Source organism: Lycium ferocissimum, chromosome 4, assembly GCF_029784015.1.
Source record: "Lycium ferocissimum isolate CSIRO_LF1 chromosome 4, AGI_CSIRO_Lferr_CH_V1, whole genome shotgun sequence".
NCBI classification, from domain to species: Eukaryota; Viridiplantae; Streptophyta; class Magnoliopsida; order Solanales; family Solanaceae; genus Lycium; species Lycium ferocissimum.
The window spans coordinates 28026891-28050723 of record NC_081345.1 but is presented as its reverse complement, the minus strand read 5'-3'; the positions used below and the strand labels follow the sequence as shown (position 1 = coordinate 28050723).

The 23833-nt window shown below is 34.0% G+C and overlaps 3 protein-coding genes across 3 annotated transcripts; 2 read left to right on the top strand and 1 right to left on the bottom strand.

The window, feature by feature from the left end:
• The first annotated feature begins 7615 nt into the window (after nucleotides 1-7615).
• Nucleotides 7616-10738, top strand: LOC132052093 (GDSL lipase-like). The gene is made up of 5 exons (XM_059443456.1): nucleotides 7616-8059; nucleotides 8556-8677; nucleotides 8974-9201; nucleotides 9592-9856; nucleotides 10266-10738. The coding sequence occupies exons 1-5, from the start codon at nucleotides 7798-7800 to the stop codon at nucleotides 10505-10507; spliced, it is 1119 nt and encodes a 372-aa protein (XP_059299439.1). The 5' UTR covers nucleotides 7616-7797; the 3' UTR covers nucleotides 10508-10738.
• A 3496-nt stretch (nucleotides 10739-14234) lies between these two features.
• On the top strand, nucleotides 14235-17500 carry LOC132052091 (probable inactive receptor kinase At1g48480). Its single transcript, XM_059443452.1, has 2 exons — nucleotides 14235-15675; nucleotides 16620-17500. Exons 1-2 carry the CDS (start codon nucleotides 14370-14372, stop codon nucleotides 17159-17161), a joined length of 1848 nt encoding a protein of 615 aa, XP_059299435.1. The 5' UTR covers nucleotides 14235-14369; the 3' UTR covers nucleotides 17162-17500.
• A 735-nt stretch (nucleotides 17501-18235) lies between these two features.
• On the bottom strand, nucleotides 18236-23833 carry LOC132052090 (protein NRT1/ PTR FAMILY 5.10-like). The gene is made up of 4 exons (XM_059443451.1): nucleotides 23603-23833; nucleotides 21380-21597; nucleotides 19490-20025; nucleotides 18236-19338 (listed from the first exon to the last, which is right to left on the bottom strand). Exons 1-4 carry the CDS (start codon nucleotides 23736-23738, stop codon nucleotides 18522-18524), a joined length of 1707 nt encoding a protein of 568 aa, XP_059299434.1. The 5' UTR covers nucleotides 23739-23833; the 3' UTR covers nucleotides 18236-18521.

Below are 23833 nucleotides of genomic sequence, written 5' to 3'. Positions count from 1 at the left end.
ATACAGCTTGATTCTCACAAAACCCGAGATATGTAGGCAACTCGAAACGGATTCAGCCATAATTCCTTCCATCCCATAATATTTCCACCAACTCTCCTAACCTATTCTCTCAAATCCTTCCGAGTTCACATTCGTTGGTCCGAATAAAATTGGCTACTACGTCAACTTCTTCGCCCGAAAACTCTTACATCGTCTCCGGTCGAAGAGGGGCATCTGTTGACACCCAATTTTGTCCCTCCTTTATTCCAATTTATTTCCTCGGGCTTCTAAATCTATTGACGAGCGAAACACTTTATTTTCACTATTATTTGCTACTACTATTAATATCATTACTTTTATTTTCACTGTTTCACTGTCAACATTACTGGCATTACTTTATCACAATTTTTAATGGCTCGTCATCATTTTATTTTCGGACTTTGTGTCCTTTATTTTCTACATATTAATCACTAATATTGTACTAGTTATTAGATTAGAAGTCCAAAAAATAATTTAAATAAAGGTATAAAGGCCATATTTTCGGGCCAATCTTTAAGCCCAAATCAATTCATTACCCACTACCCAATTCATCCAAACAGTCCAGCCCATTCTTTCTATTTGACCCGGCCCAACATTTCTTTTGTTCACCCCTAAACCTAAACAAAACGAACCTTCAGCCGCACTTTCTCTCTCCCTTCCCTTCCTCTCTCTTCACGCCTTTCTCCATTTTTAGCCAAAATCAGCTCTCTTTTCACCCTCGTCGACTCGCCACTCCATTTTCGTGCAACTTTCCCCACTTATCCCATGCGTAGCAAAACCTAATGAAACTAACAGAGCCGCACATGACCATCTCTCTCACCTCTTTCTATTTTCGAACAAAGGATTTCGTTGCCTTCAACAATGGCAGATTTCTGTAGCCCTATTTTCGTGCAAATGCTTCTTCTCCCATCTTCAACGAATTTGGTCAGCATAAGGGGCCAAAAACCCTTCTGAAATTTCTGAAGATAAAAGCAACTTCAAAGATTCGATTTGGATTATTTTCAAACGGCTATTTGATTTTGAATCCCGCCCAATTTTCGAACCTAGAAAAACCCTAAATGAGCCTATAAATATTCGTTTTCATCATCCATGAAAGGGAGTTTTTTTTTTTTTAGCCGCGGAACCACTCTTACAATATCGACACTTTTTTGAATACTCGTTTGGAGTATTAAGTGGTTTTATCAATTCTGTTATACCTTGAAATCGATTCGGATTTGAGTTTTTCTAAATACCTAACCCCTCTTGAAGCATTCATATTTCTATCACTATATCGGAAAACACTCATTTGGAGTGTTAAATTATCCATTTTCATAAATTCGGCTTTTACTTTGGAGTCGAGGATAGATTCGAAGACCTGACGCCCCATTCACCGCACTCAAAATAGGTCAGCATTTTCTCTCTTTTTGTTCAAGTAGTATACCCTGTCATGAATGTAATCTGTTTGGGTAAATATGATGAAATAATCATATGACATGTCGATGTTCGTTGTTGATTTCATTTGGTCTCAAATCTGTGTTCTACGCTCAAGTTCTATTAGCAATCATGTATTAGACTTAATTATATTTTTAGTTTGATTAGTATATTATAGGAAAATAAACATATCTTAGACCATGATACCAGTCATATCCGAGTGTTCTGTTTATAAAAAATTTATGAAATAAATCTGTCAATACCTATATTAGCTCTAATGGTCTCTGTTATGTGTTAGTAGTATAATATGACTATATTCAGGGATCATTTTGGGGTTTAGGTGTTGCATATAGGAATTCGACAACAAAATACTCTGTTCTGCAGTTTGTCAATGTTTAGTCCTATTTGCCTAATCCCATCAGTAGCGTGTGTAGAATCATATTTGGTCATGATTCATTTAAATATTTAACTGTCTGCCCTCAATTGAAGAATTAAGTGTCGACGCTGTGATAGAAACCATGATTTAGGATTATATGTGATTGCTTTTAACACTGATTTTTGAGTGTGTACGATGTTGGAGTATGTCTCTTCACACTGTATTTCAAAATTCCAAACTCTGTTTACTCTTTGGTTTATTTGTCACTTGTAAAAACTAATTTTAGGAACTTTACTTAACGGAGAATGATGAAATATTTATCTTCCAACTTAGAGCACTAATAAAAAAAAAAAAACCTCACTGTTAACAAGAGTTAAATTTTGATAGTTATGGCTATCATGACACCTATAAATTATTTGTTTGCAAAATTGTGAGTTTCACCTCTGATCTTAATATTCGCTAAGAACCCTATCATTATTCTAATCCATGTCTTTCCTTTTCTTTTGGTGCATGTACAATCGGGGCCGGGGAGTTTCACTTTGAAACTCAACAACACTGCTTACGGGCTTCGCACCCCCCCTCCATTATCTACTCTCTTATTTTGATTGAGCGAAATAGCGGAACATCGCCGCTCCTCCATGAACACCGAAATAATTCTAGTTATTTCGTGTTACTAGTTTGGTTTATGTGATGGTGTAATTAAGTTGTTTTATGTGACTAACCTTGGCTGCTATTAGATAATTCGCTATTAAGACTTTAGTTACTTTATGAGTTTCATTTGATATTTTTACTCTAGCTAATACACGATAGACTAGTTACTTAACGTTGGACTCTACTTATATTTTTACCAAAAGGACGTGTTTTGTCAAAACTTTCATTTTCTAATAAGTCTGATCTTTCTTTGAACATAAGAAGAACTATCTTAAATTCTTTCAATGTCTCATAATCGCTTCCACGATAAAACTTAATATTTTCAACAAAGATTAAGGATTATCACTAGTATATTTTTACCAAAAGGGTGTGTTTTGTCAAAACTTTCATTTTCTAACAAGTCTGATCTTTCTTTGAACATAAGAAGAACTATCTTAAATTCTTTCAATGTCTCATAATCGCTTCCACGATAAAACTTAATATTTTCAACAAAGATTAAGGATTATCACTAGTATAATTTGTAAATATTAAAAAAAAAAAATTGATTTTACAAGATGAGCTTTCTAAAAGAGTTGATACAAATGTTTCTTTTAATTTAATTACCCCCCTTCTTATGCATCTATCCATAATTTTAACAATATTTATAAAGATGTTCTCTTAAATATTATAAAATATTTCATCTACATTTTTAGCCTAATTAAATTTTAAGTCCGGTCGGTTAACCATTATTAATGGAATTTAGAGGATGCCTAATACCTTCCCTCTAGATTAGTAGAACCCTTACCTAGAATTTTGGTTTCGTAGACTTTAAAATAAAATCAACTTTAGATAATTACTTTAATTGACTTTAGGTGCCCTAATTCACCATAAATAATTAGGTGACGACTCCTTTTACTTCAACTAACCCCGGAATTACCCGGATGTTGTAAACTATTTTGACCCCGGTTGAAATAGGGTATAACAGTGAAGACATTAATTGGTGCTTGGACACTATCCCCTTGTCTCTGTATACCAATTTTTTAAAACCGGGTATGATCATAGCTTGAGATATTTGGTGTCCTATTACTCAGGAGTCAGGACTAGCTCTTTGTTAGTGGTTTAGATTTTAAAAAGCTTGCACTTATTCTAAATTAGAACGGCTTAGCCCTCTCATTGTTCTGAAGTAATGCCCCGTCGAGTTGTTTCACTTGAAAAAATCAGGCACAAGTTTCCAACTATCTCCTAATAACAGCAGTCTCTTCTCTGAAACATCATCTCTCCTTGATGAAGCTTCAATCGCAAATTTTGTTTGCTAAAGCAAATTGTGATTCTTTCACCAGTTAGACTAGACAGATTTCAAAAGTTTCTGAAATCATATGTCTAGGGGATGGACATCATGAACAAAATACTTGTCATTAGTCACTTTTCCAAAATCATGTCATTCACCAATTACATGTTTGGACCAGCTGAGGCATATACACTCAAAAATTTCCCTACTATCTCCTATCTATAAGGAGCTTACATACAATGGCTTTCGGTCATACATTGTGTATTCTTAGTCTGATTTCTCTCCTCTTTGATTACCTAGACATCACAAAGTTTCTCCAACCGTATATCTTCAGGATGCACTTTATAACAAGTATGTCGACGTTCAATCAGTTCACACACCAACAAAGAACCGTAGCTACTTCTGGGAGCACACAAGAGAGCAAGTATATGCTTTTTGGGGCTTCTTTGACAACTGTAAAGTCATCTGGGAATTGCAGAGTAATTAGATCGGACCCAAACATGGTTATTTCTCCATGGCTATATAGATTCAACCCTCTCTTACTAACTCTAGAATACCATGGCATGTAAGAACTAAGAGTATATGCACGTCAACTAATCACCCTCTTGGGAAGGAAAAGCTAAGATAGCACTTAGCGCAGGGGTAGCAAGACGACGCTTAAATTCGACAACAATTGGTTTTTTTCTTATAGAAGAACCTTTTCTCTTTTTCCATGGGCAACCAAATATCATCTTCTTGGCAAAGAGTTCCGCTGTTACTATTGGCCTTGCAGTTAAGATATTGATTGATAGTATCTCAAATATTAGGTATATGTTGAATGCATTGTCAAAGATTGTAGGTACAAGACCTGATTTCATGGGCACACCCTTAACTTATTTGTCTAAGTTTCTGAGTTGATTACTCAGGTCGACCAATTAATAGAAATTGGGCAAGAAAGTCACCTTTTTTCCTGTTCTGTAACAGAAAAGTCACTTTGTGTTTGTCTTTTTTCATACACGATGTAACCTTTGCTTGTTTTATAACAAAAAAGGCATTTGTTTTTGTCATTTCATGCACAAAGTCATTCACATATTATTTTTAAAAAGCAGCGTGGCTTTTTTAAAAACTTTATGAGATATTATATTTTTCTAAATGCAGAAACATTAAAAAAAAAAAAAAAAAAAAAAAAGGTCAACTATTTGTAAAGTTATTCTAGTTTTTGATTCTTGTTTTATGGTAAGGATTTCAGATTTTTTTTTTTTTTTTAAAAAAAAAAATCGTATTCTAGAGGACAAGAATCAAAAACTAGAATAACTTTACAAATAATTAAACTTTTTTTTTTTTTCATGTTTCTGCATTTAGAAAAATATAATATCTCATAAAGTTTTTTAAAAAGCCACGCAGCTTTATTTAAAATAAATAAAAAAAAGGTCAATTATTTGTAAAGTTATTGTAGTTTTTTATTCTTGTTTATGGTACGGATTTCAGAATTTCAAAAAAAAAAAGCCCGTATTCTAGAGGACATGTTGACCCTAAGTTCATTTTTCTTTTTGAAAATCTGAAATCCTTACCATAAAACAAGAATCAAAAACTAGAATAACTTTACAAATAGTTGACTTTTTTTTTTTTTTAATGTGTCCTTAATATTATTTTTAAAAAAGGCGGCGTGGGTTTTTTTTTTTTTTTTTAAATGAACTTAGGGCCAATATGTCCTCTAGAATACGTTTTTTTTTTTAAAAAAAAAAAAAAAAATCTTAAATCCTTACCATAAAACAAGAATAAAAAACTAGAGTAACTTTACAAATAGTTGACCTTTTTTTATTGGGAAAACGACGTATATATACATGTTAAGGAGAAATATTTACTAAACGTGACGATAGTTTTCCTTATTTACAAAACATAACGATTTATTGTGAAACATGACGGATTTTCATATATTTTTCGTTTTTTTCCCAGAAAATATATATATTTTTTTTAAATTTTTTTTTTTTTTTTTTTGCTGAAAGGCTTAAAAATTACCTCAAATTTTTGTGTGTGAAAGCTGTATGAAAAATGTATGAAATGTGTATGTGTGAGCGAAATTTTTAATATAATTTTCATATACAAAATTGTGATCGAAACTTTAAGTCTTGAATATTGTATGAAAGTTGTTACAATATTGTTGTAGTTGTATTAATTTCCAGAAACCTAATATGAACTTTATATACGAAAAATGTGATTGAAATTCTAAGTCTTGAGCGAGATATAAACATTTCATACCATTCTCATGCATAAAATTTTGAGCGTAATGTTTAAGCCTTGATCGAGATATACACATTTCATACGTTCTTTATACATAAAATTTGAGCGAACTTTTTAAGCCTTGAGCAAGATATACACATTTCATACATAAAAATTTGAGTGATTATTTTAAGTCTTGAATGTTGTATCAAAGTTGTATACAATGTTGTTGTAGTTATATTAATTTTACAGAAATCTAACATGAACTTTATACACAGAAATGTGAGCGAAATTTTAAGACTTGAGCGAGATACAAATTTCATACTGTTTTCATACACACAATTTTGAGCGGATTGTTTAAGCCTTGAACGGGATATACACATTTCATACATTTTTCATACCGTTTTCATACACTAAATTTTGAGCGAACTTTTTAAGCCTTAAGCGAGATATACACATTTTATACAACTTTCATACATAAATTTTTTAGCGAAAAAAATATTTAAAAATAATAATTTTTTTTTAAAGCATGTTTTGTATAGGGTTTGTAATGTTATGTTTTGTAAATATAAAACTATCGTCACGTTTCGTGAATATTTCTCCTTAAGATGTATATATACGTAATTGTTCCTTTTTTATTTTATTTTTTATGTTTCCTTAATATTATTTTAAAAAAGCAGCGTGGCTTTTTGCCGCTTTTTTAAAAACTTTATGAGATATTATATTTTTTTTTAAAATGAACTTAGGGTCAGTACCTCCTCTAGAATACCCTTTTTTTTTTTCTTTTTTTTTTTTTGTGTGTGTTTGAAAATTCTGAAATCCTTACCATAAAACAAGGTAATGTTTTCAGCCACTTAACTGATGTGACAACATTTTGCCATTCCAAAAATTTCTCACTTCAATTATGCGTCTGAGTGATGAATCCAAAACTAAAAGAATCGACTCGTTAGTTTATTTTTTAAATGAGAATATTTAATCCAACAAAGTGAGATTTGATGGAATGGGTTTGAACTTTGAACAATTTCCTGGACTTGAAAAAAAATACTCTATTACTAATATAATTTATCCTAATCGTCAACGAATGTGCCGGATAGATAAATCCTTCCATTTTTAAATCAAACGTTGAAAATTATTAAATTAAACAAAACTTAGCAATTAAACGGCCATTCTTTGACCGAGGACAGGGAAATGATTTATTTTCTCTCTCATTTCTAGTGTTTTGTTTTTTTTTTAAAATTTCTTTTTAAATAAGTACTCCCTCCGTCTCATAATAAATGTCATCTTAATTAAAAAAAAATATCCCATAATAATTATCACCTTAGGAAATCAAGATATAAATTGGCTAATTTTTTCAACTCTACTCTTAGACAAAAATCAAAAATTACAAGTTAAAGTAACATCTAAATGATGATTGAAAAGTCACATAATAACTTAGTATTGTTGAATTCCCAATGTTAAAATGTTTACTACTTGTGCATGTTCTAATCAAAAGAAAAAAATAGTTTATTTTTATGATATAGGGGTAATTTAATGAATTTTATATTATATTATTGGTTTTTTAATATGCGTATTTTTGGTTAAGATGACATTTATTATACAATGGAGAGAGGATGACTTTGTCTACTAGTGGATGGATGATTGGATTCTCTCGCCTCCTCTATTTTAATAAACTATTTTCTCTCTTTCTTCAAAAGAGGAAAGATGTATTCTCGAAAATGACAAACATTTTTTAACTACAAATGGGACAGTCCCCAACTCAATTATTTTCACAATAAAAAAATTTAATACCAATGAATCCACCTAGCCAAGTAGCCAACACTTTTATTCAACTATTATATCTCCAATTGGTTTTTTGGGAACTTGTTCAAGTACTCCAATGGCTTTGAACTTAAACTTGTTTCACTTCTGTAACTTTGTTTTGGTTGCATGTTTTACTTGCCCAATTGTGTGTATTAGCAGCCATGAAAGATCTCAAGCTGCTCTTTTTGTGTTTGGGGATTCGTTGTTTGATCCTGGGAATAATAATTACATCAATACCACTACTGAGTTCCAAGCAAATTGGTGGCCCTATGGCAAATCTTTCTTCAAGTACCCTACTGGCAGGTTCTCTGATGGACGTCTCATCCCTGATTTTATCGGTAAATTTGATGGCGTTCGGTCAATTATTTGAAATGTATTCTGAACAGGGGCAGAGTTAGAGTTCTAGTTACAAGTTCGGCTCGGGAAAAATCTAGTATTTCTGAAAGAAATTCACTTAGTATGTATAAATAATTTATTCAAAACTCAGTAAGCTGCTTTTTCTAGAATGCATGACTCATAAATTCAAATTCTGGAACCGTCTCTGGTTCTGAAGAATATTTTTGATGATTTTCTGAGTGTTTTAACCAACAATGAGTGTTTTAACCAACAATAACTTTCAGCCTATCAAAGAAACATAATTTCCACAAAGGATTAATTGATCAACTATGTTATGCAAAAAGAAGTGAAGTGACTTTCCACAAGTAAAAGGGAGATCCACTCTTTAGATAGATTCTATGGTCACCTTACAAATTTTGCTTGCAATGTTCCTAGAAGAATTATTTTGCTGTGGAGGCATGAGGAGATGAGGCTTTGATTCTTTTGTTGTATTTGCAGCTGAATACGCTAATTTGCCATTGATTCCTTCGTATTTTGAAATTGGCAAGCAACATTTTGTTCATGGGGTAAACTTTGCATCAGGCGGTGCTGGTTGTTTGGTCGAAACGCATCGTGGCTTTGTAAGTGACATTTCCTTTTAGTTTTTTAGTTTTTAGTTGTAAGTGACATCTCCTTTGAATTAGTTTATGTAATTCTGGATTCGGTTGTTAAATCAATATAGGGTTGAAGTTTTTGATATAATTGGTTTCATATGAAGATTGTTAAATAACGCGGTATGCTTTGTGCACTAACTGCCCATAACTAGTTTGATAGAAGATTGTTAAATAACTATAATTCCTTCTACGTCAAATGTGCAAGTTACTTAATAATACCAAGACTTGTTTATGTACCTCTGAAGTTTGATTCCAATTGACAGGTTATAGATCTTAAAACACAGTTGAAATATTTCAAAAACGTGGTAAAACTGTTGAAGAAGAAGGTGGGAGCAAGAGAGTCCAAACAGATCCTCTCCAATGCAGTATATATATTTAGCGCTGGCGGTAATGATTACTTGGCTCCTTTCTCATCAACAAATTCGACTACTCCATATCCTGAGAGAGAATATCTACAGATGATTATGGGCAATTTGACATCTGTTCTGAAGGTAATGAACTCTTTGATACAACCTGATCTTTTTATATTTCTTTGGAGTAAGTTTTACTATTTGATCTTTTTTGAAACTTGGAGTATTTGCTTTATTAATAGATTTTTTTGGTTTCATTATGTGTGTTTTCATTTTGTCTTCCATATTAACAAGAGTATATATTAATGACAGAAACGTCTTTGACCATATTAAATCAAAACTTCCATCTATTTGGGATGAAATCAGATATTGTTACTTTCTTTTATGTGAAACAATGGCAAGTTGAAACTTCTGTGTGTAGATTATTTTGTTTGTCACATTCGAGTTTTTATTTTTTTAATGTTCTACGTTGAGTTTTGGCCAGAGAGTAACTAGACTAATTCTTTTTACTTTCTTAAACTAATGCAATAGGGAATTTACATGGAAGGAGGGAGAAAATTTGTCATGCTTAATATGGTTCCCGTAGATCGTCTCCCTAATATTCAGGCTCTTAATCTTCAAAAAGGAGTTAAGGATGGAGATTTCATAAAGAAGATTACAAGCTTGGTGAAAATGCATAATTCAGGTCTCCCAGAAATGCTCAAACAACTGGAGAAGCAATTGCCTGGATTTAAGTATACATTATTCAACTTGTTCAAAGTATTTTCAGAAAGCATTGATAATCCAACAAAATATGGTATGTTTTATCTTATCAAACTCAACATCTAGTCTCTTTATGTTCGAGCACTGTTGATTTATGTTAACATAGCTAATATGGCAATAAGTACTATAGGTTCTTTCCTTATCTGTCTTTTCCATCTATGTCTGCACTACGTCAAAAAATTTATGGCCCTGGTCATGGAATAGAACCTGCGTCTTAAATCTTAGGAGTAATAACGTTAAATCAAATATTGGTGCGATGCTCATATCACAATGATATTATGCTGCCAATGTAAAGAAACTTCGAAGTAAAATGTTTAGGTATTATCTAAAGAAATGTTTCCATAGTCTTTAATTTTAAAGAAACTTCGAAGTAAAATGTTTAGGTATTATCTAAAGAAATGTTTCCATAGTCTTTAACTTACTTACGATTTTGCTTTGTTTAGGTTTTAAGACATCAAAGACGGCTTGTTGTGGGACTGGTCCATTTCGAGGGATTGACACTTGTGGAGGCCAGAGGCAAGTAAAAGAGTACAAGTTATGTAAAAATGTGAAAGATAACTTGTTTTTCGACTCTTTTCATCCCAGTGAGTTGGCCTACAAACAATATGCCGAATTACTGTGGAATGGAACTCCAGATGTTGTTGCACCTTACAACCTAAAATCCTTTTTTGAACTTTCAACATAACGTGATGGCGGCAGTGCTGAAACTGTTTTGTTAATTCATAATAAAGGAAAGAAGAAAAAAGAATGTGAAGATGCTAAAAGATCTGGATCTCTACTCTTTTTTGCTGTTCCTTTTGTGTTCGATTTCTGAAGAGCAAATCTTCAGATTTGATGATATGACTTCATATATCCGTCCTTATGATTGAACAAAGTTGAAAAATTAGTTGGAATCATGCAATTTATATTTCAATTATATATCCATTAGAGATGGATTGGTAAAAGATTGTCCTTTTGATTAGTTGGTAGTCGCGTTTATCCTTTCTAACGAGTAGTTATATTGCTCTATAGTTTCTTGTCTTTTGATTTCTGCGAGTATCTGTTGGTTTGTAATGGCTTATTTACTTTCATTGTTTTCATTTTCATAATTGCTTTGATTTGTTTGCCCGTATCTGCCCTTTCATATGCCTTTTCTTGAGCCGAGGGTCTTCCGAAAACAGCCTCCTACCTAAGGCAGGGGTGAGGTCTGCATTGTCTGTTCTCCCCCGGACCCCACGTTGTGGGATTCACTGGGTATGTTGTTGTATATTGAGATTAATAAAACTTCCCCGCTGTCTGCATCTCTTACTTTGTTATTCTACAGTCACCTTTGTTTCTCTGCAATCAGCCTTTGCACCGTTATTGCCATAAAAAGAACAATGTGTATAGAGATGGCAAACATAGTCAGTTAAGGAAAACATAAAAACATGTTTGGTGATTGTTTGATTTTTTAAACCTGGTTACTATGTTTTTTCACAATTAATACTGTCTGTGAAGACATTGGCACTTGGATTAGTATTGAAATGATATTTTTAGAATGATCATAGCTTGAGATCTTTTGATGTCTTGTTTTTCTTAACTATTTGTCAGTGGTTTAGATTTTAGAAATTATGCTCTTCTTGTAAATCATAAACAGGCTCTCATTGTTCTGAAGTAATGCCTGATCGAGTTGTTTCACTTGAAAAAATCAGACACAGATTTCCAAGATGTTTAATAGGACTATAGGAGACATAACGTTCCGGAGAACAAACTGCTGTTATGAGGTGATTATTGATTAACTGGTAGCTAGAAATTGGCTTTCGAGTTGTAAGTCCAGAGCTGCGATCTACTAAAGATAGGCTCATAAGCACTTCATCTATTTCTCATTGTTGGTCTAATCATTAGCTGTAAGGTGCCAAGAACAATGGCATTTAGTTAAAAATGAGAATATGGCATTGAGCTTTACTAAGGCCCACTGCTGGGATCTTTTGAAGCGTCAGTCAACCTCCTTTATGAAGCTTAAATTGATAATTTTGTTTTCTAAAGCAGAAATGGTGATTCTTGCATCAGTTAGACCAAACAAATTAACGGAGTTCTTAAATTCATGTCCGGGAATGCAGTTTATGGACAAATGCTTGTGATAAGTAACTCTTCGAGAATTATGTCATTCAACTGTTAACGTGTTTCCACCAATCATAGATCCAGTATACTCTTAAGTCGCTCATGTATATATAGGGGCTTACATACAAGTTTTCTTAATCATACATTGTGTGATCTTAGTCTGACTTATAACATAGCCAGCTATTCTCATTTTCCTCTTTGAATTGGCTTATTGATTGAACAAAGTTTCTTCCACCATATATCTTGCGGATGCAATTCGTAACGGGTACGTAGTGGTCAACCAGTTCACACACCAACAGAAACAGTAGCTACTTCTGAAAGCACACAAGAGAAAGGCTTCAGGCTTGCTCTAGTGAAAGAAAAGGAAACACCAAATACAAAGCTGCTGCAGAGGAAGGAGGAAAAAAAAAAAAAAAAAGGCAAGCTGGTTCCAGAGCTGCTGCAGGCCATATGGTAAGGTCAGAGCAGTGATTTATTAACTGAGAGAAGCATGTATATGGTCCTTGTGCGCTTCTTTTGCGACCGTGAAGTCATTGGATGAATTGCAGAGTAATTAGAACAGATCTAGACTTGGCTGTTGCTCTACGGTTATATAGTTCGAGCCACTACTACTTGCTCTAATGATCTATATATATATATATATATATATATATATATATATATATAATAAAATGATGATGAATAAAAAGATGATGTGACATCTGCGCTAGTTAATCCCATTTATCTTTTTTTTTTTTTGACATTTTTATTACTACCTCATTTATGTGCTATGTTAAAAAACCTCAACAGTCATAGAAATACATTAACTATTTATTTTCTTATAACTTAAATGTGGTGTAAATAAGGACAACAAAGAGTCATGTCTTCCCCCAAAAATAATTGTTACTATTTGGTAAGTTTTTATGATTTAAATGTAGAATTTGAAGAGACTTTAGCAAAATAAGTTACTCTTCCATTACCCACAAATTAATACATTATTATAGCTTCATGTCCAATCATCAATAACAATTTTACTAGACAATCTGATACGTTAACCAACCATATTTTTTTATTCTTGTAACGTGTAGAATTTAATTGAGGAGTTGCCATTAGCTAAACATATATAGACCAAATTTATTCCTGGGAATGACAAATGTAAAGAATGGCCATTCCATTTGTTTGCTTAATGGTGTGATGAAAAGAGAAATTTCTTGAAAGGTTCTAATTCTATTCAACACCAGATGCTCCTTCCATTTTTTTTCTCTTTGTACATACATATAATGAAAAAAATTAATATGCTATTGACTAATTATTTCTATTTAAAATTTTGGGATTAAGTTTTCCTATAACTCAATATGATAATATGAACTTAGAACATTCTGTATTCATTTCAATAATATTTCAGTATGTAGAAAATTAAGTTTGGTTAAGGAAAATTTTAATTTTCTTTGTTTTGGTATCAAATCAGTGCTTGGAGAAAAAGGGGTCTCCACGTGCTCCGATATTCTTATTTTCCATTTTTCGCTTCATTATATCGTTTTTATGCTTATTAGGATGTTAGTCCTGATTTTTGTACATTTATATTGTAATATTTTATTACTACTACCTTTATTTACTTATCTACGGTATCTTTTATGCTTTCATAATTAAGAGAGTATATTTGAAGCGCGGACCTTTTCACTAGTACCAAATCATATATAAGGAATAAGAGAGAATCTATGTATTATTAAATGCAGGGTAGAATATGAAATAACTAATCTCTGCATTATTAATATCTGCATAACTCTAACCAGGAACCAAATGACCCCTTAGAAATTGAATGGTTTCATATATTAGCGGGATTTTAACATGATTAAATTATACAGTTATTATATTAGGTTCATTTAACTTATTCGGGAAGACCCAAAACAAGAATAACTCTGTTAAACTAATTTTCTAATTTTCGTAGGTGCATGGTAGCCGATAAATTATAAGGTGAATTCTCCTTCAACTTGTTTTTTTCGAATGGAAGCTTTAAGATATATATGGCAACCTAATCCATTTAGCACTATTTTCCTATATGAACTTACTTGGTAGATATAGTAAATTCAGTTTCTAATTTGAACTCCCTAGAAGGCAGCGGAGACTGTATGACCTTGACAAATCTAAAAGGATTCTGTAAATTTTCTTACTTGACAACCTTTAATTTCTTGAAAACAAATTCAAAATTCAAACTCATACCTAAGTTGTGCAACTCCAAGTTGCCATCAACTTTTGTATGAAGACTTTTCCATTTAACACCTAAAATACTTTAAAATAAACAACACGCAAAAAATGGAAGTTCCTTCTGATCCCGCATTCTTGACTGCAAACTTGAACAAGTCCAACAGACGACTTCAATAATACAAACTATTGACTTATACAGACATTTTCCAATTAATGAATTTCTGTTATTCATCCACAAAAACAATTTAGACTAAGCAATCACAACCATACCACCAAAAAAAAAGATGTCCTCTAGTTATCTTCTTTCCTTCCTCTTCCTTTCTCTTGTAATTTCCACCATCTTTTCGGACCTTAATGCGGATAGAGCTGCTCTCCTCCGCCTGAGTGCGGCCTTCAGAGGCCGCACTCTTGGGTGGAACACCACCAATACAACCCCATGCTCATGGCAAGGTGTCAAATGCAATACTATAATCAACCGTGTAACTGAACTCCGCCTCCCCGGAGGTGGTCTATCCGGTGAGATGCCCTTAAATTCCATTGGAAACTTAACAGAAATTCGTACTCTCAGCCTCCGGCTTAATTCTTTATCAGGGCTTCTTCCTTCTGACTTGGGATCATGCACTGAGCTACGCGTTCTTAATTTGGAAAATAACAACTTTTCTGGTGCAATTCCAATGACTTTTTTCAATCTGAACAATCTTGTACGTGTGAGTCTTTCTGGAAACAGGTTTTCTGGTAAGATATCAGACAGGTTTAACAATCTGATTATGCTGAAAACTTTGTACTTGCAGAATAACAACTTCTCTGGCTCACTTCCTGACCTGAAAAACCTCTCACATCTCAATGAATTCAATGTCTCTTTCAATAGATTAACAGGTTCGATCCCTTCTAGTTTAGGTGGATTCTTAGCTCCTGCTTTTCTTGGAAATTCACTTTGTGGTGGCCCTGCTGTCTCTCTCGGTCCTTGTCCTAACAATAACCCCACCAACCAATCTGATAAACTTTCTGGTGGAGCAATAGCTGGAATAGTAATCGGCTCGGTTGTCGGGTTGTTATTAGTACTTCTAGTTTTGTTTATGTTAGTGAGAATTTGTAGGAGTAAAAAAAGTTCCCGGCAAGTGAGCATGTCTCCTATGTCGCCCGTGAAACCACCAGAGGATCAATTTCCGAGTTCTCATTCAACAATAGTGGCAGAAAATCATGACATTGAAAATGTTTTTTCGGACAGGAAAGATACAAAGGGGAGAGTAAGGGGAAAAGTTTGTGATGATAGGACTAAGGGGATGGTGTTTTTTGGAGAAAGTTTTGAGTTTTTCAGTTTGGAGGATTTATTAAAGGCTTCAGCTGAGGTTTTGGGAAAAGGGTTCATTGGAACTACTTATAAAGCATATTTGGATAGAGATGTTGAAGTGGTTGTGAAGAGGTTGAAAAATGTTTCTGTTTCAGAGAAGGAATTTAGGGAAAAAGTGGAGGATTTGGGAGAAATTGGTCATGAGAATTTGGTGCCTCTCAGAGCATACTATTATGGAAGAGATGAAAAGCTTATTGTTTATGACTCTATGCCTACAAGCTTGTATACTGTTTTGCATGGTAAGTATTTCATTTCCTAACTCTCTCTTATTGTTTTGGTTTACTTCTTTTCTGTTTGGTAGTTCTAATTGGATTTATCTGTTTTTAGTTTGGCAACCTTAAAATCCTTAACTAGATTAAGTAAGAAGACAGAAGGATAAAAGTGAATACAGAGGGGTCTATGAGAATTTGAGTTTGTTCAAGAAAAATCAGTAGAAAAGATCATATAATATGTGTACTAATATTGTTCATAACATCTAAAACTTCGTCTCTTGAAGCTTGTGCTTGTTGGAGTACAAGGCCAATACATTTAACCCTTCTAAAACAGTTTATACACATACATGTGCTACACTATCCGAACGAATTACATTTACTCACGCTAAATCGGTTCACACCACAGCTAATGAAGGACCCATGTAACATTATTTTAGATGAAGTGATGACAAGGCCTATTATTACTATTATAGTATGAGTATTTGATGATCAGGCCACCTATTGGAGAGACAGGGACAACGAACCTCAGCTCTTCCTATGTAGTTGAATAGGCCTTCTATCAACTCTCATTCTGATTTCTGTTATCCGAACAAACAATTTGCTATTATTTGTTGCATTTTCGGGGTTTTGTCTTAGCTTTTACGAGTTCTCTGTTCTCGAATTAAATGTTCTAATGTTAGGAGTGTGAACTATAAAATTTTACTAGAATTAATGAATTATTTGATTCTCTGGAACCAAAACTTGTTCCTTTACGTGGTATTTGTATCATAGTTTATTTGCTGATAACGTATAATTATTGTATAAACTTTGAGGACTATGTTGACCTTTTGATAGTATTGGAGGAAAAAAGAAATACACAATTAAGCAAGGTAATCAAACAAAGATGGACAAAAAATAAGTGAGATGCTGTTGATTCTGGTCATATTGTTAGCCAATTACTAACCTATTGATTATGTTGGCAATTTTGTTAGGCGAAAGAGTTTCAAAAGAAGCATTGACATGGGTGATTAGGAGTAGAATTGCATTAGGAGCTGCCACTGGTATCGAATATCTCCATTCACTAGGCCCTAAAGTCACTCATGGCAACCTCAAGTCATCTAACATCCTCCTCTCAGAGTACTACGACGCATATGTATCAGAATTTGGCATAACACAGCTGATCTCCTCCAGATCAAACTTCAGAATGACTGGATACACCGCGCCTGAGGTGACAGATATTCATAATATTTCACAGAAAGCCGATGTCTATAGCTTTGGCACCATTCTCTTGGAACTCCTAACGGGTAAAAATGCTATCAACGACGAGGGACTTGACCTGCCTAAATGGGTGAAATCTATAGTTGAAGAGAGGTGGACAATACAAGTGTTTGATCCTGAGTTAATTAGATTTCAGAATTCTGAAGAGCAAATGGTTACATTGCTGCATCTCGCTGTTTCTTGTACGTCCAAGCACCCGGAAAGGAGGCCTCCTATGGCTGAGATTACCAGGCGCATCAAACAAATTTGTAGCTGAATTTTGTGATGTTGATCTTTTGTCCTCATTCTTGGCCAAATGAAGGTGAAGATCATGGTTTTAGCAAGCTTCTTGGTTCAAAACAGTACTTTCTTTTGGCATAATGCTAATTGTTTTTCCCTATATGATGAAACTCTTTTAGGTTCCTTCTTTCATTTTAATCTGTCCATCTTGTTACTATTTTGATGGTAAACAGAAGTAGATAATGTTTTTGTTTACTGGTCTTTTGCTCGTAGGACTAGAAGCAAAATATTATAAAGACTCTTCTTATGCCCATTTCTGTTAATAAAATTGAATATATTCAAGCATTTTATGCAGCAAAATCATTTGTGTCACTGACTGCCCTTTCATCTATATCTATGTATCATCATAATCATAATACTATTATATAAGTGGGAACTTCAAAGTGAAAAGCTGGAAGACTAAAATGGCAAGTTCTCCTAGATCATCATACCAAATTGAAGATGGATGATGCAAGTATGCAACATAGTCTAACACTCATAAGGGGACTGTGCTGCTCAAGTCACCCCCTACCCCACCCCCCCTCCCCCCTTTTTTTTTATGATAATAAAATATTGAACTTTGCTTGTAGTATTTGAAGAAGAAGATAATGATGAAGACCTGGTACAGTGTTAAATCTAATGGTTTATTTGGATTAGGATCAAAAGTGCACCAATTTAGCAAATACCAAGGACCATTAGTGCTCTAAATCAAAGAAGAGGGATAGTTTTGAGTTAACCTCAAAGATAAAGGACAATTTGGGGACTTCATAGAGCTGAGGAAAAACCCAAATGAATACCATACATTTATAATTTCAAACTTTGGAATTTGATTTTTTAATTTGAGGAAAGGAGAAAATTGGGAACAAGCAAACAAACGAAACAATAAAGCTAGAGTACCTGGATTTTTTGCAATTTCTTGGAATGGTCTTCTAAGATATCTCCTCTTACAGGAGAAAAAAGGTTTAACCAATGGATACAACATAAACATAAAGAAGATGAAATGATAAAATGCAAATGTGAAGTGAATGTAGTGACATTTCACTGCCGAGTTTAAAGGAAGATACAGAGCATGTGAACAATACTAGTAAATTACAATCACATCACCTAAAACATGCGCATACGCTCAGTCTTTGTAAATTTCGGACAATTATATATGATCAACAAACAATTGCATAATTCTATATCACAATAGTGACACAAGCACCTCAGCCTACAATTCTTGTATATTTATGCCTTCTAGCAGCACAAGGTGTTGTTTGACAAGAATCTCACTACACTACAGCACAGACAAGACCTTCATACTTGGCACCATCAACTTCTCCATGCTAAAGGTATCCTACACAAGTACACCACACATCTTAGAGAGAACTTGACTTATTGTATATATAAGATCTTGAAAAATACAAGAACGCAGTGAATGCGATAGTACTAAATACAGCAAGAACCCAATAGAAGTAATCCAGATGTGCCCGATTCAAGTTGTCCGAAAACCAACTGGTCTGACCATCTTTACCAGTGGTGTTCTCAATAACAGAGATGAGGAAACTGCTTAAGAAGCTCCCTATGCCAAAAATGCTGAGGTAGAGAGAAAGGCCTAAACTTTTCAACTCGACTGGCACCTGATCATAGAAGAACTCCTGCAGACCAACCATGGTGAATACATCGGAAATACCAAATAGTAGATACTGAGGTATTAACCAGCAAATGCTCATGGGAATTGTTGCCTTTGGCATGTCAATCAGCCCGTATTCTATAGCAGTTTGGAGACGTTTCTTCTCGACTATAGCCGCAATCACCATTGAAAGTATAGACAAGAAAATCCCAGTTCCAATTCTTTGGATCATTGTTATGCCTGATGGTTTCCTAGTTATAGCTCTGGCAAGGGGTACCAAAATACGGTCATATATAGGAATGAAAACAACAATGGAGAGGCTAATGAAAGATTGCAATGAGGCAGCTGGTACTTCAAAATTTGAAGCAAGAGATCTGTCCATAGTTGCACCTTGCTTGGTGAATAAAGTGGATGACTGTGAAAACACAACAGCATACACCAAACATGTTGTCCATATTGGAATCAACCTAAGAATAGCCTTAGCCTCTTCAACCTCGCTGATACTACAAATTTTCCCATTTTCCTTGGAACCATCTGGTGCAAGCAACGCTTTGTTGAGAAATCTGTGTTGAAAAAAGATTTATACCAATAAAATGAGATGTCTTTAAATAAACTCGATAAAAGAACAAAAATTTTTATACAAAAATATTTCAATTAAGTGGCTAATACTATCCTATAAATAATAAATTTAAGTGCAAGCAAAACCACACTCACTTGAATTGTTCAGAACCTTCATGAGGCAGAATACCCTGAACTTCTTGTTCCTCTGATATAGCTGAAGCGGTTGTTTGCCAATTCCTAGCTGCATTAATAAACACATTAACAATTCTAAGAAATGGGTTCTTTTCATCACTGCTTTGGCGAAACCGATAAGTGAAGCTGCCAAGCAAGAACACAATAAGTGCAAGACCCATGACAATACAGGGAATTCCAAATCCCAGACCCCAGCTAAGGTTGTCTTGAATGTAGGTCAATATCCAGAGGGTCATCAACACCCCACCACACATTCCAAAATACCACCAATTAAAGAAGGAGCTTTTAGCTTTACTTTCCTCCGGGTCTTGAGCATCAAATTGGTCTGCTCCAAACGCTTGTACACAAGGCTTGTGCCCTCCCTGTCCAATAGCTACTAGATACAAAGAAAAGAAGAAGAAAATAATTTGGAACTTCGGGGGAGAGCATGTTGCAGTATCTTGGCAGTCAGAATAATTAAAAGGAAGGACTGTTGAAAGCGTCAACAATCCAAGTCCCTGCAGTTAACAAAACAAAAGAAACTTTTACTTGCTAATTCTTTTTTCCAAAGCAGGAAGAAGACAGTACTTTCAGTCATCAATGAGAGGCATACTTCTTCATATATCATGCATCATTACAGCTTTCTCCTTTGGAAATTTCAATACGACATTTTTATTTCTAAGCAAATCAAGCAATAGAACAGAGACTTTGTGTTTTATCATTCTCGCTAGGTATTAGGGAAGTATAGATGCAGCCACACTTTTAGAAAAGAACCACTGTGGGGTCGAGGGGCAGCAGCAGCATACCTGTCCATTCCCTCAACAGATATTCTGGTTCTAAAGAGCCAACTTTAGAATATCAAATTCAATTTCTTTTTTTGGTAAAGAATATCAAATTCAATTTCATAACTCCTACTACTAAAAAATGCTGCCATCTGAAGCTTTCAATGGTCACAGTCAAACTTTTGTAGGTTCGTCTCACATAGACAGGTATTATAGGTATAATGCCCCATAATAGAATGAAGACGACCCTTTTTATTTTATTTTTTATAATTGTAGTGATCGGGGGGCCACCTCGACTATTCTGCCAGGTACTACTACCTCCCACCATCACATGTACTTTGTCCACCAAGACTTAGCCACTTAGGTAGATTGTCTCTACTGGGATTTGAACCCTAATCCCCCTAATAGTATATGGTTGCCTTTCTAGTAATAATAAGATGCATGGGGACAACTCCACGTATAACTTTCCAACACAAACACATATTATTCTTGCATTTATTCATGTACTCAATAATAAACATCTGGAACTGATATTTTCCAACATCACACAACTTGTTGATAATGTTTCTCTAAAGAAAGCAGGAAAATTTACTGAAGCCACTAAAGTACGGTCATCATTAACCCATGAATCAACACAACCTAAATGCACTGTAGTTGTTACCAAGTAAAAATTCATAACTATTCAATTAATGTCAACAATAATCAACTACCAAATGTCCAGAAATGCAAACAGGACTTAGGCCCTTAAAACTCATATCATTCAAGTAGTCCTTATTTATCATGATTTACTAAGAACAATGTTTTCTTTCAACGAAGTTGCAAGAGGCATAGGTGTGTTCATTGCATGCACAACGTGTATTGGCAAACCCACTACTTTTGCCTCATCTATGTATGTATGTATGTATGAATATGTGCGTCTATGCTTTGTGTGCACCTATGAATATGTGCGTCTATGCTTTGTGTGCACCGATTGTCACAAGAGGGTCAAAGCTTATCAGCAACGCACTTCCACAACCTATTGAACCATCAGTGGAAGAAAAAAAAAAGAAGTACAAGCGGGTCAAAACAAAAGCCTGAACTAGGTACTAACCAGGATGTAGAGGACAGAGGAGATGATAATGGTCCGATACCGACCCAGATATGAATCAGCGATAAATGCACCCAAAAGAGGAAGAAGCGATGCCGTCCCACTCCAAATGTTTACATTCTCCGCTGCTGTCGCAACCGACTGGCCTAGTGGCCCCGTTAGGTAGCTTATGAGGTTCGAACTTATCCCATAATATGCAAATCTCTCCGCAACCTCCACACCTAAAAGCGGAAGAAAATAATCAAGTTTCAAACCCAGCTGCTAAAATTGAGATAGATTTTAAAAATCAGTGAATTTGAAACAAGGCCAAATTTTTAAGACAATCCAGCACCTAAAATTGGAGATAGATTTGAAAATCAGAAACAACTACTACAATAATAACAATGCCTCAATCCCAATTAGCTTAAGCCGAGTATATGCATTCTTAATATCCATGTCGCTCCATCTAAACATGTTTCATTTCATTTGGTGGGGAAATCTTTTTAAGACAAGCTAGCAGGTAAAATTACCTATTGAAAATCAGTGACAATTGGTTGGAATAGATCAAATTCTAAGACAACCCAAATTGTAAATAAATTAAAAAATCAGTGAGAGTAGGTCAAAAACAGATCAATTTTCTAGACAACAAGATGCTAAATTTGCACAGAGACTTGAAAATTAGTGGCAATTACAACGACAACCACTGCTATCAAACTAGTTGGAGTCGGCTAATCTATCACCATTTTGAAAGCACTTCATTCCAATTGGTGCCAAAAAGATCAATTTTAATACAACCCAGCTGCTAAAGTTGCAGATAGATTTGAATATCCATGTTGATCGATTCTTTTAAGACAATCCAGATGCTACAATTGTAAGAAAAACTAAAAATGCATAATAATAGTGGGAAAGAAACAATTGTTAAGACAACAAATAGCTAAAAGTAGAGAAAGATTTGAAAAATCAACAACAATAGAGGAAAAAGAATCAAAATTTGAGACAACCCAGAAACTAAAATTGCAGAATACTTTCAATATGATAAGAATAACTGAAAAACAAAACCAAATTCTTAAGACAGCCAGCTTGCACAAAGATTGAATATCATGACAATACGGCAAAAAAAGTCAATCTTTTAAGACATCCCAGTAGCTAAAATTGCAGAAAGATTGAATATCAATGACAATACTGGAAAAAGTCAAATTTTTAAGACAACCCAGTAGCTAAAATTGCAGGAAAAATTGAATATAAATGACAATACTGGAAAAAGTCAATTTTTTAAGACATCCCAGTAGCTAAAATTGCAGGAAAAATTGAATATAAATGACAATACTGGAAAAAGTCAATTGTTTAAGACATCCCAGTAGCTAAAATTGCAGGAAAAATTGAATATAAATGACTATACTGGAAAAAATCAATATTTTAATACATCCCAGTAGCTAAAATTGCAGGAAAAATTGAATATAAATGACTATACTGGAAAAAATCAATATTTTAATACATCCCAGTAGCTAAAATTGCAGGAAAAATTGAATATAAATGACTATACTGGAAAAAATCAATATTTTAATACATCCCAGCAGCTAAAATTGCAGGAAAAATTGAATATAAATGACTATACTGGAAAAAATCAATATTTTAATACATCCCAGCAGCTAAAATTGCAGAAAGATTGAATATAAATGACAATACTGGAAAAAAAAAAAAATCAATTCTTTAAGACATCCCAGTAACTAAAATTGCAGAAAGATTTAAATATCAATAACAGTGGGAAAAAAATCCAGCTAAAATTGCAAAAAGATTTAAATATCAATGACAGTACTGGAAAAAGTCAATTTTTAAGACATCCCAGCAGCTAAAATTGCAGAAAAAGTCAATTTATATGACATCCCATTAGCTAAAAGTGCAGAAAGATTGAATATAAATGACAATACTGGAAAAAAGTCAATCTTTTAAGACATCCCAACAACTAAAATTGGAAAAAAGTGAATAATTCTCATGGCTAAACGGGCAATATCAATGACAGTCGGGAAAAAAAAATCAATTTTTGAAGACAAACCAGATGCTAAAATTGCAGATACATTCAAAAATCAGTGACAATTTATTATTGGTAATAAGTATTACTCCCTCAGTTTCCTCATTTAACTGGGCACAGAATATAAGAAAATAAAAAAGACTTTTAAATGAGTCTGCGACTATAAATCTCCAAATAAGGAAATACGATCACATAAATTGAAAGGGAGGGACTATTACCTATGATAAAGAATCCGGATCTCCATCCACCGGATTTGGATCGGGTCACAGGACGACCCTTAAAGTCAACGGAGCCTTCAACAACGTCGCCGAGAAACGGGGTTTCGGCGTCGGAGATGTTGACTCCGTTGGCCATGAACACAGGTGGTTGAGTTCAAGTTGTTGTGTGGTGGTTCCATCACAAATATCATAGCAAGTTAGATATAAACTCTTGTCGTTTAGCTTGTCAGT

What these genes read in the sequence shown, in the direction of transcription:
- LOC132052093 (XM_059443456.1), top strand. Translation starts at nt 7,798, where the DNA reads ATGGCTTTGAACTTAAACTTGTTTCACTTCTGTAACTTTGTTTTGGTT. An exon ending in TCTCATCCCTGATTTTATCG is followed by an intron (nt 8,060 to 8,555) that starts GTAAATTTGATG and finishes TTGTATTTGCAG; the next exon opens with CTGAATACGCTAATTTGCCA. An exon ending in ATTTGACATCTGTTCTGAAG is followed by an intron (nt 9,202 to 9,591) that starts GTAATGAACTCT and finishes CTAATGCAATAG; the next exon opens with GGAATTTACATGGAAGGAGG.
- LOC132052091 (XM_059443452.1), top strand. Translation starts at nt 14,370, where the DNA reads ATGTCCTCTAGTTATCTTCTTTCCTTCCTCTTCCTTTCTCTTGTAATT. An exon ending in CTTGTATACTGTTTTGCATG is followed by an intron (nt 15,676 to 16,619) that starts GTAAGTATTTCA and finishes CAATTTTGTTAG; the next exon opens with GCGAAAGAGTTTCAAAAGAA.
- LOC132052090 (XM_059443451.1), bottom strand. Translation starts at nt 23,738, where the DNA reads ATGGCCAACGGAGTCAACATCTCCGACGCCGAAACCCCGTTTCTCGGC. An exon ending in ATCCGGATTCTTTATCATAG is followed by an intron (nt 21,598 to 23,602) that starts GTAATAGTCCCT and finishes TTCCGCTTTTAG; the next exon opens with GTGTGGAGGTTGCGGAGAGA. An exon ending in GAAGGTTCTGAACAATTCAA is followed by an intron (nt 19,339 to 19,489) that starts GTGAGTGTGGTT and finishes TTTTCAACACAG; the next exon opens with ATTTCTCAACAAAGCGTTGC.